Raw genomic sequence first — 10085 nt, 5'->3', positions numbered from 1 at the left:
CATAACAAATAAAACGTTGTAGATATATATCTCGCTAGCTAATGAAAATAATAAACTGAATTTTCAAAACCAAGTGTGAAAAATGTGGTAATTTGAGTACCTTGGCTGGTAAGTACTGACCTAAAATTGATGTATAATTAAGGTCAGCAATTTAGGCTATTCTCAACCCACAAAAATAAAATAAAAATGAAAGTCTATTCTTGCCATGCAATTTAATTTGCTGACTTTAGAATCATCATGTGCATAAATTTATATGAAGAGGCTTGGCATTATAAATAGTGCATGTGCAAATTAATGGAATTAAATAGTACTAATATTTTTACTTTTCAAAGAGTTGGTGAGTAACCAATTGAATCATTTTTACATTTGATTCACAGGCGCTACTGATATAACTGCATTCATGCGACACATATAATAAATTAATTAAACACGTTGATTCTACATAAAAGAATTAAACAACTCAAATATAATAAAACATTTATGATCTAAATATTTTTTGCCCTCGTAGATAAATTTTGAATAGCATATAGTATATTTCTATACTAATGCATTTTTATACATAGAATAATAATGATTTTACATTATTAATCAATCCTTTTTACCTAACACAAAGAAAAACGTTTTCATTTGATCTTTTCTAGCTAGCTAGCTCCACCCATATATCAAAGTAATCGGCGAGAAAATCATAGAGAATAAAGAATAAAAGTTGGAATAGTACTTCTATTATCACATAGTCGTGATGTTGAAAGTCAAAAAATGAACCTAATCAAAATACCTTAATGCAAGATGACAAATTCCCACAAATATAAAATCCCTTCACACCTCCTTGCAAACATTTCAAACCCTCTCCTCTCTCTCCTCCTATAATCAACTCAAACCCTTTTCATATCTAAAACAAACAAACAAACAAAAAATGGTAGGCTTAGGATCAAGAATCAGCTCAGGACTTCCACCTGGATTCAGATTCCACCCCACCGATGAAGAACTAATCATCTACTACCTTCGCAACCAAGCTACATCAAGACCTTGCCCTGTTTCGATCATCCCCGAAGTCGATATCTACAAATTTGATCCATGGCAGCTTCCCGGTTAGTTTCGATTCTCACATACATAAATTTTAGTATTAATACAATTTGGTTTTGTGTTGTGTTGATGATATTTATTGTTGCATGCAGACAAGGCGGAATTTGGAGAGAAGGAGTGGTACTTCTTCACCCCACGTGATCGCAAGTACCCTAACGGCGTCAGGCCAAATAGGGCGGCCGTGTCCGGCTACTGGAAAGCGACAGGCACCGACAAACCCATCCAGAGCGACTCCAAATACGTGGGCGTAAAGAAAGCCCTTGTCTTCTACAAGGGCCGCCCGCCTAAGGGTGTCAAGACCGACTGGATCATGCACGAGTATCGCCTCAACGAATCACGATCCCGACCCTACAAGCAGAATGGCTCTATGAGGGTATAATTCCTTCTTTTTTTTGGGGGGGTAACTTTTCATTTTCGTGCACGTATGAAACACTAGTTACTTCTAAATATCTAAGTCTACGTAAAATTGGATCTAGTCTCGTTTGTTATGTCAATTAAACACTAATCCAAGCTATTTCGTTAAACTCCAAAACTATACATAAATTAGAGCTATAAAACTCAACAATATCCAATTAATCAAACTGATAGAAATACGAGTTTATGAGTACTAATTTATATGGTTTGCATGCAGTTGGACGACTGGGTGCTGTGCAGAATCTACAAGAAGAAGAATCTAGCAACAAGTATAGAACATCGTCCGATTAAAGTCGAAGATTCGTCAACATCCAGTCATAATCAGATTGCATCTACAAGCACTAGCGAAGAGCAAGAAGCTGCAAACAGATTTCCAAGAACTCATTCGTTAAATCATTTATGGGAATTCGATAATTACATGGGCTCCTCCATCTCCCACCTTCTCAATGACAACTCTTCCTACAATAATCTGAATGTGGCCTTCAATAATCAAGAAACTTACAATGGGATTCAATTTGGACAAGCAGTTGTTCAGCAATCGTCGGATTCTGCAAAATCCCACGTGCACCAGACGACGTTTGTGAACCCGGTTTATGATCAGTTTCAGTAATTGATGAAGATGGATTGAGAAAGAGATGAGGACTAATTAAGTGTACAGAAGAAATGGTGGGGATGGAATCGATCAGTCGTTTTCGATGTAGAAAATATCTTATTTGGATTCTTAGCTGTTTGTCTGTGCATTATTATCCATCTAATTAGTTACTAATTAGCTTTCTTAGTTTATTGATTATTCATAAAGTTAGGGGTTTGTATATATACTTATCTGATTTTGGAAAGGTATAAAGAAACTTCTTGTTATGATGGATATTGATTTACCTAATTATATAATGCAACTACTCACTTGCATAATATTCATATCATGGTCTCATACAAATTTAAGTAAGGATTTATCAATGTTTAAGAAAGTATTTTATTGTAAGTATTTCAATATATGGTTATGGTTACGACTTACGAATTTATATATGGTTATGGAAGTCTGCTTAATTTCATCATAGAAAAAGAAATTGAGCAATATATAAAGAGCAAGTTGCGCCGCAATTTGAAAATACTAGTAGTAATTGATTAAATCTGCATTTTTTACTGATGAACCTTTGATGAACAAATAATCCTAATACTTTGCTTATTTATTTCTGACTTATAACTGGTCAGTTTGATTGCACGGTGGCTGATTTCTTTTATTGAAATTCAAATTTGTGATAAATATTGAGCAAATATAATACTCCATATACTCTTTTCGTCCGCGATTAATAATGTTTAATTTTGATTTCACAAAATAAGAAAGAATAAGTGGGTGAGAATAAATATTATAGGCAATCTTCAATTTCTAGCTAATAAATTGATTATGGGACTGATTATCTACAATTAGGCTATATAAAATTTTAAACATAAATATTAAATATGATTTCTAATTATGTAAATATTATATTTAAAATAAAAACATAAATTGCGCGAATGGATAAGAGTTTTTCTATATTTATATAGGCAGTAGGTGCGTGCATGCAGTCACAATGATACTGGCATTTCATAGGGTACTTTTTGGATGAGGACGAATTTATTTATATTGACATTTAAATTGTAGTATTAGTGGTTTAGGTGAATTACTTCGGACTAGGTACGAGTTCTCTTCATTGGATGGGGCCCATAAGTACTTAATTTGTTTGATTTCAAGGTTGTTAATTGGCTGAAAACTAACACAGGGCTAACCTACCTGTTATGAAAAAATTAGTTGAGATTATAAATTATAGAAATATCCATATAGTTGTCGAAATGAAATAATAATTTTGTTGTTAGGCTTTGGACAAGTCGCTTGTACTTACGTTGAATCGTTGATGTAACAGTTCGCGTTAATTAATTGTCAAATAACATTACTTACATTAATTACTGTAGCATTAAGTTTATTTAATTTGGGTTTTATTTTTGAATCAATTGCAATAAATGTATTAATTATACCCATTTACATTATTTTGATATGCTTAACCATTCATAAATTTTTTGTTCCACTCTGAGCTGATAATTGCAAAATTAAATTAACATAGCATATTGATATTTGATCCAAAGCAATTGGAAATATTTATGTAAGAAAATATAATCAGTATGAGTTTCATGATGTTTTAGATAGTTCACAATTACAAAGCTGGTAATGAAAAAATCACCTAAAATTGTTGATCACATCCATGAGTTTTCGTTGGAGGCAACAAGTTTATGTCTTCAAACGCCAAGATTATTGATCACCTAACCTTTACTCTCTCTCCCACTCATGTGAAAGTGTGTGTATATCAATACGTAATTAAGAATTGAATGGTTCCATTTAACAACTTCATCACTTTTCATTAATTCTTGAAAGAAAAAAATGCAAATAGTAGTGATATCTGTTTGTATTCTATTTGCATGGGCATTCCTCCATAGAGTGAAGCAAAGGGGCATCATAGGCCCCAAAACATGGCCTCTGTTGGGCTCGGCCATCGAACAATTGATGAACTACGACGTCATGCATGATTGGATCCTCAACTACTTAATGGCGTCAAGGACCGTCGTCGTCCCCATGCCTTTCTCCACCTACACCTACATCGCCCATCCAGCCGACGTCGAGCATGTCTTGAAAACCAGCTTCAACAACTACCCTAAGGTATAAAAAAAAACTTAGTTTTGTACATGCATGCATACAATAGCTAGGTTTTGGTTTGAATTTTCGAGGAGTTTAATGTATTTGTTGTGTGAAGGGTGAGATGTACCATTCTTACATGGAAGTGCTGTTGGGAGATGGGATTTTTAATGTGGATGGTGAGCTGTGGAGGAAGCAGAGGAAGACTGCTAGCTTCGAATTTGCTTCGAAGAATTTGAGGGATTTCAGCACTGTGGTTTTCAGAGAATATGGCCTTAAACTTGCTTCCATTTTGAGCCATGCTTCTTGTACTAACCAAGTTGTGGATATGCAGGTGTATGATTAACTAAACCAAGATTCATTTTTGAGATTCTTGTTATTGTTTTGAAGAATGATTTGCATTTTTGTAGGAGCTTTTGATGAGGATGACTCTGGATTCGATCTGCAAGGTTGGATTCGGTGTGGAGATAGGGACACTAGCTGCGGATTTACCAGACAATCTATTCGCAAAGGCCTTTGATTCTGCAAATATAACTGTGACTTTGAGGTTTATTGATCCACTCTGGAAAATCAAGAAGTTCTTGAATATGGGATCAGAGGCTGCGCTTGATCAAGACATCAAGATCATTGATGATTTCACTTACTCCGTCATCAGAAGGCGGAAGGCAGAATTGGAAGAAACCAGAGATGAAAAGGTAGCCAGCTAACATATATTTGGCCAATTATGTTGTTGTTCTAACAAGAAAAGGCATTGTTTGTTTCAGATGAAGCACGACATACTGTCAAGATTCATCGAGCTGAGCAAGGATCCGGACAACAACATGACGGACAAGAGCCTCAGAGATGTGGTTCTCAACTTTGTGATTGCTGGTCGCGACACAACTGCCACAACCCTCACTTGGGCTATCTACATGGTCATGAGTCATGAGCAAGTAGCAGAGAAGCTCTATTCCGAGCTGAGGAGCGTTGAAGGGGAATGCACATCTCTGGACGGACAAGAATCATTTGATCAGAGACTAAAGCATTTCTCTGGACTTTTAAACTATTATACACTAGGGAAACTATACTACTTGCACGCTGTCATAACAGAAACGCTTCGACTCTACCCTGCTGTTCCTCAGGTTAGGCCATTCATGATTAAAATCTGGGGGGATTACAATGACTGATGAGAAACTGTGTTGAATATTTCAGGATCCAAAAGGCATCTTAGAGGACGATGTTTTGCCAGCAGGAACGAAGGTAAAGGCTGGAGGGATGGTGACATACGTACCGTATTCCATGGGAAGAATGGAATACAACTGGGGCTCGGATGCAGCATCTTTCAAACCCGAAAGATGGCTCAAAGATGGAGTCTTCCAAAATGCATCTCCTTTCAAGTTCACTGCATTTCAGGTACATCAGAATCAAAGACTAAAAATTAATAATTTTCTTTTTGTTGGTTTAGATTACACGGATCTTGACAGTGTAAAATAATCGTGGTGCAGGCAGGGCCGAGGATCTGTCTGGGGAAAGACTCTGCATATCTGCAGATGAAGATGGCTCTTGCCATTTTGTGCAGATTCTACGAGTTTAAGCTGGTGCAAGGGCACCCGGTTAAGTACAGAATGATGACTATTTTGTCCATGGCGAACGGCTTGAAACTTACCATTTCTAGACGTTCTTAGCTTTCTTGCTTCATTCATACCATGGCAATCATCAGATGACAGAAAAAAAGTTTATATGTTTTAAGCAGAAGGTGGCACTTGTTTCATTGAAATTATAGCATGATCACATAGTTTAGCAGAGTTTTTTTCTAGTGAAACATCATCTCTGTCTGCCTACATCGCTCGTTTAGATAGTACTAAACCTGACAAAAAGATTAACAAAATTAAAATAAGAACTGCACCAAAAGAGCCGATTAAAGATCCTGTGACGCGGTTGCAGAAACTCTGGTACTGTTGACATATAGCTAACCAATTTGCTGAAGCATTCCCCTTGTGTGCTAAATACACAATAGCTGCTGCTGTTGAGGCTCCTGCAGTTAGTACAGCTAGCATTATCTGCACAATTGTTTTTAAAACAATGAATTCTTACATGATTTTCGAGTAAATATTGAATACATTAAGATATATACTTATTAGCAATGCATCTATAACGAAGAACAAGAAGTCTTTACCGCGTCCAGAAAGATCAGCAAAGCCCGGCTCTTAGCTGCTCCTTTCCTGATTACATGATAGATGGCCATTGGTAGAGAGAGAGAAAGATATCCGCATACTGTTCCATTCGAGATCACAAAGAACCTTTGATGAAACCAAACACAACAAACAATGAAACCAAAAACACGAATAATACAATGAAATCAATTTCATGTGAGAGTTTATTCACAGACCTAAAAGCTGGGATATCATCATATTCAGCTTGGAATATGAATGCTCGTGTTGAGAAGGGAAGCGTCTCATCTGTAGTTCCCATTGCCACAGCACTTCCTAGCGCCCCGACAATAGCTAGTATTCTGAGAAAGAGGTCTAGTATCGAAAATCCTCTCTACGGTCTCACTGCTTTCGGTTCTCAATCATAGTCCGTACTTTCTTCTGGATTCATTTTTCTGTGCCTCAGAGTTCAGTGCATCTGTCTTAAAATGGGACAGCTGCAGAGTGTCGAGAAACATTATCAGTATTTGCAGACATAAGCAAGTTTGGATCTTCCTAGATAATCTATCAATGGTTAAAGATCAACGTGGATTGGGTTGCAATGCTCTTGTAAGTATCTACTTTTGCTTTCCACATCGATAAATATACCAAGATTTAAGATTAGTTTATGAGGCAAGTATCATTCTTTTTCTGTAGCTTTTTACTGCTTTTGTATTTTGAATTGAATATACCAAAATGATAAGTTATCTGTAGAAACTATGTCTATATCATTTAACTGCTTCATTTGTTCTTTCTTCTTCATCACATGTATGTTGAAGCAGAGAGACAAACACACACAATTTCAGAACCATTATCAGTATTGTTATCTAAGGTGTTGTAACAAAAATCAAGACTATTGATTAAACCTAAAAGCAACAACATTTCCCCAAAACGTGGTAAATACATAGCTGAGGACAAAGTGATTGCTCAATAAATCTTAAGCAAAATTCGAAGGAGCTCATGTGGTTTCTATTATTATTAGTATTATATAAAAGCATAAGCCGATTCGAGGACTTTTAGGTGCGACATTAGCTCCATCATGTCCTGTTTATCTGGTTCTTGATTCTTGACTTGTACCGGTGGCCTCTCCAAACAGGGCACCACACTCTTAATAGCTGCATTGGCATCAGCAACGCGTATTAGGGTGATGAACTCGTGAAAAAAGAAAGAATTACTAGTCCCAAATGAAACGGAAATGAACAAAGCGGTGTTAAGCAGTAAAGATGCCAATCCCTGTTATGTTTCTTTGTTTTGTTGCGAAATTTGGTGGGAGGGTTGGGAATTGGAGATGATTGAGAAAGTTCATGGCCATGGGGGAGGTATAAATTTACCTGGCACCAGTCGATTGACCGGGTTAATAAGCAGCATATGCTTCATAACCGCTCCCGTGCACCATCTGTATCATAAAATTTAGTTCAGGATATGGAAATGACAAATATTTTACTAATAAACAAATAAGACGGAGCTAAAGTCAAGACTACTACCTGAGGATCATCGCAGCTCCCATAATTGTCGGTTTGAGGCAAGGTTTTGCTACTGTACCCACCGGAGTAAGCTGAATGTACATGATTATGCTTTCTGTTATCACGATTTACGTATGCTTGCCCTTGAAACGCCTCAAGTATAGGAAATGCTGACGAGCTTCCATCACTCTCAAGTATGTTGGCCCTCAGCCGCTGCATTACTTGTAACATAGCATTTTTAGCGGCATTCAGTTCTCCACTTACCTGTTCAGCATATATGGTAAATTCAGTTATGCCATCTCGTGATAAATAATAATATGACAGACTAATTCATTCACCTGGACCATCTCATCGTCTTCGGATGCAACTTTGGGAATGTTTTCATCAGAAAAAATTCGAATATTTGCTCTAGAGCTACTTCTCATCTCTTTTATGATTGCCCCACCTTTGCCAATGATGCATCCAATTCTTGAGCTCGGAACCAGCAAACGAGTTGTGATCACAGGTTCGCCTGAATCTCTTTCTATTTTCTCACTACACCGTGGTTGCAACCGCATTATTGCATCTATAGTTCGGGATGGTGCTTCGAGCATCTACACGATCAGAAATAGATTTAGACTATGTCTTTCAATATTGTTATATGAGCAGAATCACATACAGTTAGTCACATGCATACCTCCATAGCAGAAACCGATATTATACAGTCATCTCCGTCAGCACCACCACTATCAACTACAATAAACGCACCCGAGTCCTGTCTTATTTGTTTAATAACAGAACCACCTTTACCAATCACAGCACCAAGATTTTCAGTTGGACAAACTAAACGAAGTGAGAATTCTCTGGCAACAGAAGACCATTCTCTGCCGTCTTTTCTGTGATTCCTGTAAGGACCCATCAAGGAGGCCGGCACCCCACCAAGATTCGGGCTATTAAATGAAATTCCAGATCTATATATGCTTGGCAAAGTCAATATTGACTGCTGTGACCGGGAGGGGTAATCATGAAGACGAAAAGCCACTTGACAGAGGGCATTCTTCACAACAGTAGCTTCGCCATTTATCTAATACAACCAAGCAAATTATCAGCAATCAAGACGAAAGCTATTGTCTGATAATAGATGTTAGAAGTAGAAAACACAATGTGCAACATTTAATATGACTTATATTTCGTAACAACAACAAAATTAGCCTGGAACTAATGCAAGTAGTAGCTAAACAGAAAACTGAAACAGCATGTACCTGGATGAGCTCATCAGAGCTCAGAGCACAAGGCGGTAAATGGTCGCTGCCCAAGATTCTGATCTGAGCATGAGTTTCATTGCGTATATTCTGAACTATCTGCCCACCCTTGCCAATCACACAACCTATCTGATCCGATGGAACAAGCAATCGCACTGTGATCTGCAGGGACTCCTCAGAAGTGCCACCATTCGCAGGCTGCTCCTCGGCCACCACCTTGCCATGCACCCTAAACAAGGCATCCTGAGCAGGGGAAACTTGTTCATTTTCATAACTGTTGGTCTCATCGCTCGTACTGTAGATGGTGACAACACGTTCATCGCAGCCAGGGATGGTCTCACTAATCCTTATCTTTGCATGGGTTTCAGATCTCAGCTGCTTGGCAATATCCCCACCAATGCCAATAATGCTCCCAATTTTCCTCAACGGGCATAAATATCGATAAACTGTATGCTCCATTCCAATCGAATTTTCATCAATCCCATTTCTTCTTTTCCCTCCTTCACTTGCAGAATAATCAGATACACCATGAGGTCCCCTTCCTCGTTGGCTCATTCTGTGATTTAACTTGCTACAACAAATACCATATTCAAAATGTGACCAAAATATGTAGAATCCAATTCAAGCCAAAAAAAAACTTTCCACGTTAATCAAACACAAAGGGTAAGAAATTTCAGACAAACATGCATACAAAAAAGCAATAAACGCGCTGAAAATGGCTTCCTCTTCTTTTCTTGTTCCGATTTTGGGTCAAAACAACGAGAAATGTTACTAATTTCAACACAAATCACAAAATATATGAATATAGGCGGAGGATACAAATACCACATTCAAATAAAATGTTATAATTATAAAGAAATGCAGAAATTTATACGATAAGAATGCATAGTTACAGTGGAGAATCAACGGCGAAGGCTTCGCCTAGGAATCTCTTGATCTTGAGCAGCGCAAATGTTGAAGTTAGTAGGCTGTGTTTGTGTTGTGTGTAACCGCCTCTTCAAGGGCATTTCACATATATATCCAATGAAATAGTTTGTTGATTTTAGGGTAAGAA

The 10085-nt window shown here is 37.4% G+C and overlaps 4 protein-coding genes across 6 annotated transcripts; 2 read left to right on the top strand and 2 right to left on the bottom strand.

Annotated features, from left to right (window-relative positions):
- Positions 1-817: 817 nt before the first annotated feature.
- On the top strand, positions 818-2362 carry LOC121793567 (NAC domain-containing protein 2-like). Its single transcript, XM_042191597.1, has 3 exons — positions 818-1088; positions 1176-1456; positions 1715-2362. The coding sequence occupies exons 1-3, from the start codon at positions 914-916 to the stop codon at positions 2105-2107; spliced, it is 849 nt and encodes a 282-aa protein (XP_042047531.1). The 5' UTR covers positions 818-913; the 3' UTR covers positions 2108-2362.
- Positions 2363-3851: 1489 nt separating this feature from the next.
- On the top strand, positions 3852-5965 carry LOC121794838 (cytochrome P450 704B1-like). The gene is made up of 6 exons (XM_042193191.1): positions 3852-4183; positions 4278-4493; positions 4570-4854; positions 4924-5280; positions 5351-5551; positions 5644-5965. Exons 1-6 carry the CDS (start codon positions 3908-3910, stop codon positions 5821-5823), a joined length of 1515 nt encoding a protein of 504 aa, XP_042049125.1. The 5' UTR covers positions 3852-3907; the 3' UTR covers positions 5824-5965.
- LOC121794841 (casparian strip membrane protein 1-like) lies at positions 5882-6657 on the bottom strand. Of its 3 annotated transcripts, none has more exons than XM_042193194.1 (3): positions 6528-6657; positions 6315-6412; positions 5882-6198 (listed from the first exon to the last, which is right to left on the bottom strand). In XM_042193194.1, exons 1-3 carry the CDS (start codon positions 6595-6597, stop codon positions 5977-5979), a joined length of 390 nt encoding a protein of 129 aa, XP_042049128.1. In that variant the 5' UTR covers positions 6598-6657; the 3' UTR covers positions 5882-5976. The 3 variants fall into 3 exon arrangements, with proteins under 3 accessions (XP_042049128.1, XP_042049127.1, XP_042049129.1); XM_042193193.1 differs by having other exon boundaries at positions 6315-6438; positions 6528-6656; XM_042193195.1 differs by having other exon boundaries at positions 6072-6173; positions 6315-6438; positions 6528-6656.
- Positions 6658-7236: 579 nt separating this feature from the next.
- LOC121794839 (KH domain-containing protein HEN4-like) lies at positions 7237-10085 on the bottom strand. Its single transcript, XM_042193192.1, has 7 exons — positions 9925-10085; positions 9032-9602; positions 8467-8853; positions 8129-8383; positions 7812-8054; positions 7659-7723; positions 7237-7442 (listed from the first exon to the last, which is right to left on the bottom strand). The coding sequence occupies exons 2-6, from the start codon at positions 9584-9586 to the stop codon at positions 7682-7684; spliced, it is 1482 nt and encodes a 493-aa protein (XP_042049126.1). The 5' UTR covers positions 9587-9602; positions 9925-10085; the 3' UTR covers positions 7237-7442; positions 7659-7681.

The sequence above is a fragment of the Salvia splendens genome, chromosome 3 (genome assembly GCF_004379255.2).
Source record: "Salvia splendens isolate huo1 chromosome 3, SspV2, whole genome shotgun sequence".
In the NCBI taxonomy this organism is placed as follows: domain Eukaryota; kingdom Viridiplantae; phylum Streptophyta; class Magnoliopsida; order Lamiales; family Lamiaceae; genus Salvia; species Salvia splendens.
Note: the sequence above shows the minus strand (reverse complement) of the source record. Positions and strands in the feature narration are given on the sequence as shown.

Coding starts and splice junctions, on each gene's coding strand:
- LOC121794839 (XM_042193192.1), bottom strand. CDS start 9,586: ATGAGCCAACGAGGAAGGGGACCTCATGGTGTATCTGATTATTCTGCA. Junction 8,384..8,466: donor TATCGGTTTCTGCTATGGAG/GTATGCATGTGA, acceptor CTGATCGTGTAG/ATGCTCGAAGCACCATCCCG. Junction 8,055..8,128: donor AAGACGATGAGATGGTCCAG/GTGAATGAATTA, acceptor TATGCTGAACAG/GTAAGTGGAGAACTGAATGC.
- LOC121793567 (XM_042191597.1), top strand. CDS start 914: ATGGTAGGCTTAGGATCAAGAATCAGCTCAGGACTTCCACCTGGATTC. Junction 1,089..1,175: donor TGATCCATGGCAGCTTCCCG/GTTAGTTTCGAT, acceptor TGTTGCATGCAG/ACAAGGCGGAATTTGGAGAG. Junction 1,457..1,714: donor AGCAGAATGGCTCTATGAGG/GTATAATTCCTT, acceptor GTTTGCATGCAG/TTGGACGACTGGGTGCTGTG.
- LOC121794841 (XM_042193193.1), bottom strand. CDS start 6,610: ATGGGAACTACAGATGAGACGCTTCCCTTCTCAACACGAGCATTCATA. Junction 6,439..6,527: donor GATGATATCCCAGCTTTTAG/GTCTGTGAATAA, acceptor GTTTCATCAAAG/GTTCTTTGTGATCTCGAATG. Junction 6,199..6,314: donor TGCTGATCTTTCTGGACGCG/GTAAAGACTTCT, acceptor ACAATTGTGCAG/ATAATGCTAGCTGTACTAAC.
- LOC121794838 (XM_042193191.1), top strand. CDS start 3,908: ATGCAAATAGTAGTGATATCTGTTTGTATTCTATTTGCATGGGCATTC. Junction 4,855..4,923: donor AAGAAACCAGAGATGAAAAG/GTAGCCAGCTAA, acceptor TGTTTGTTTCAG/ATGAAGCACGACATACTGTC. Junction 5,281..5,350: donor TCTACCCTGCTGTTCCTCAG/GTTAGGCCATTC, acceptor TGAATATTTCAG/GATCCAAAAGGCATCTTAGA.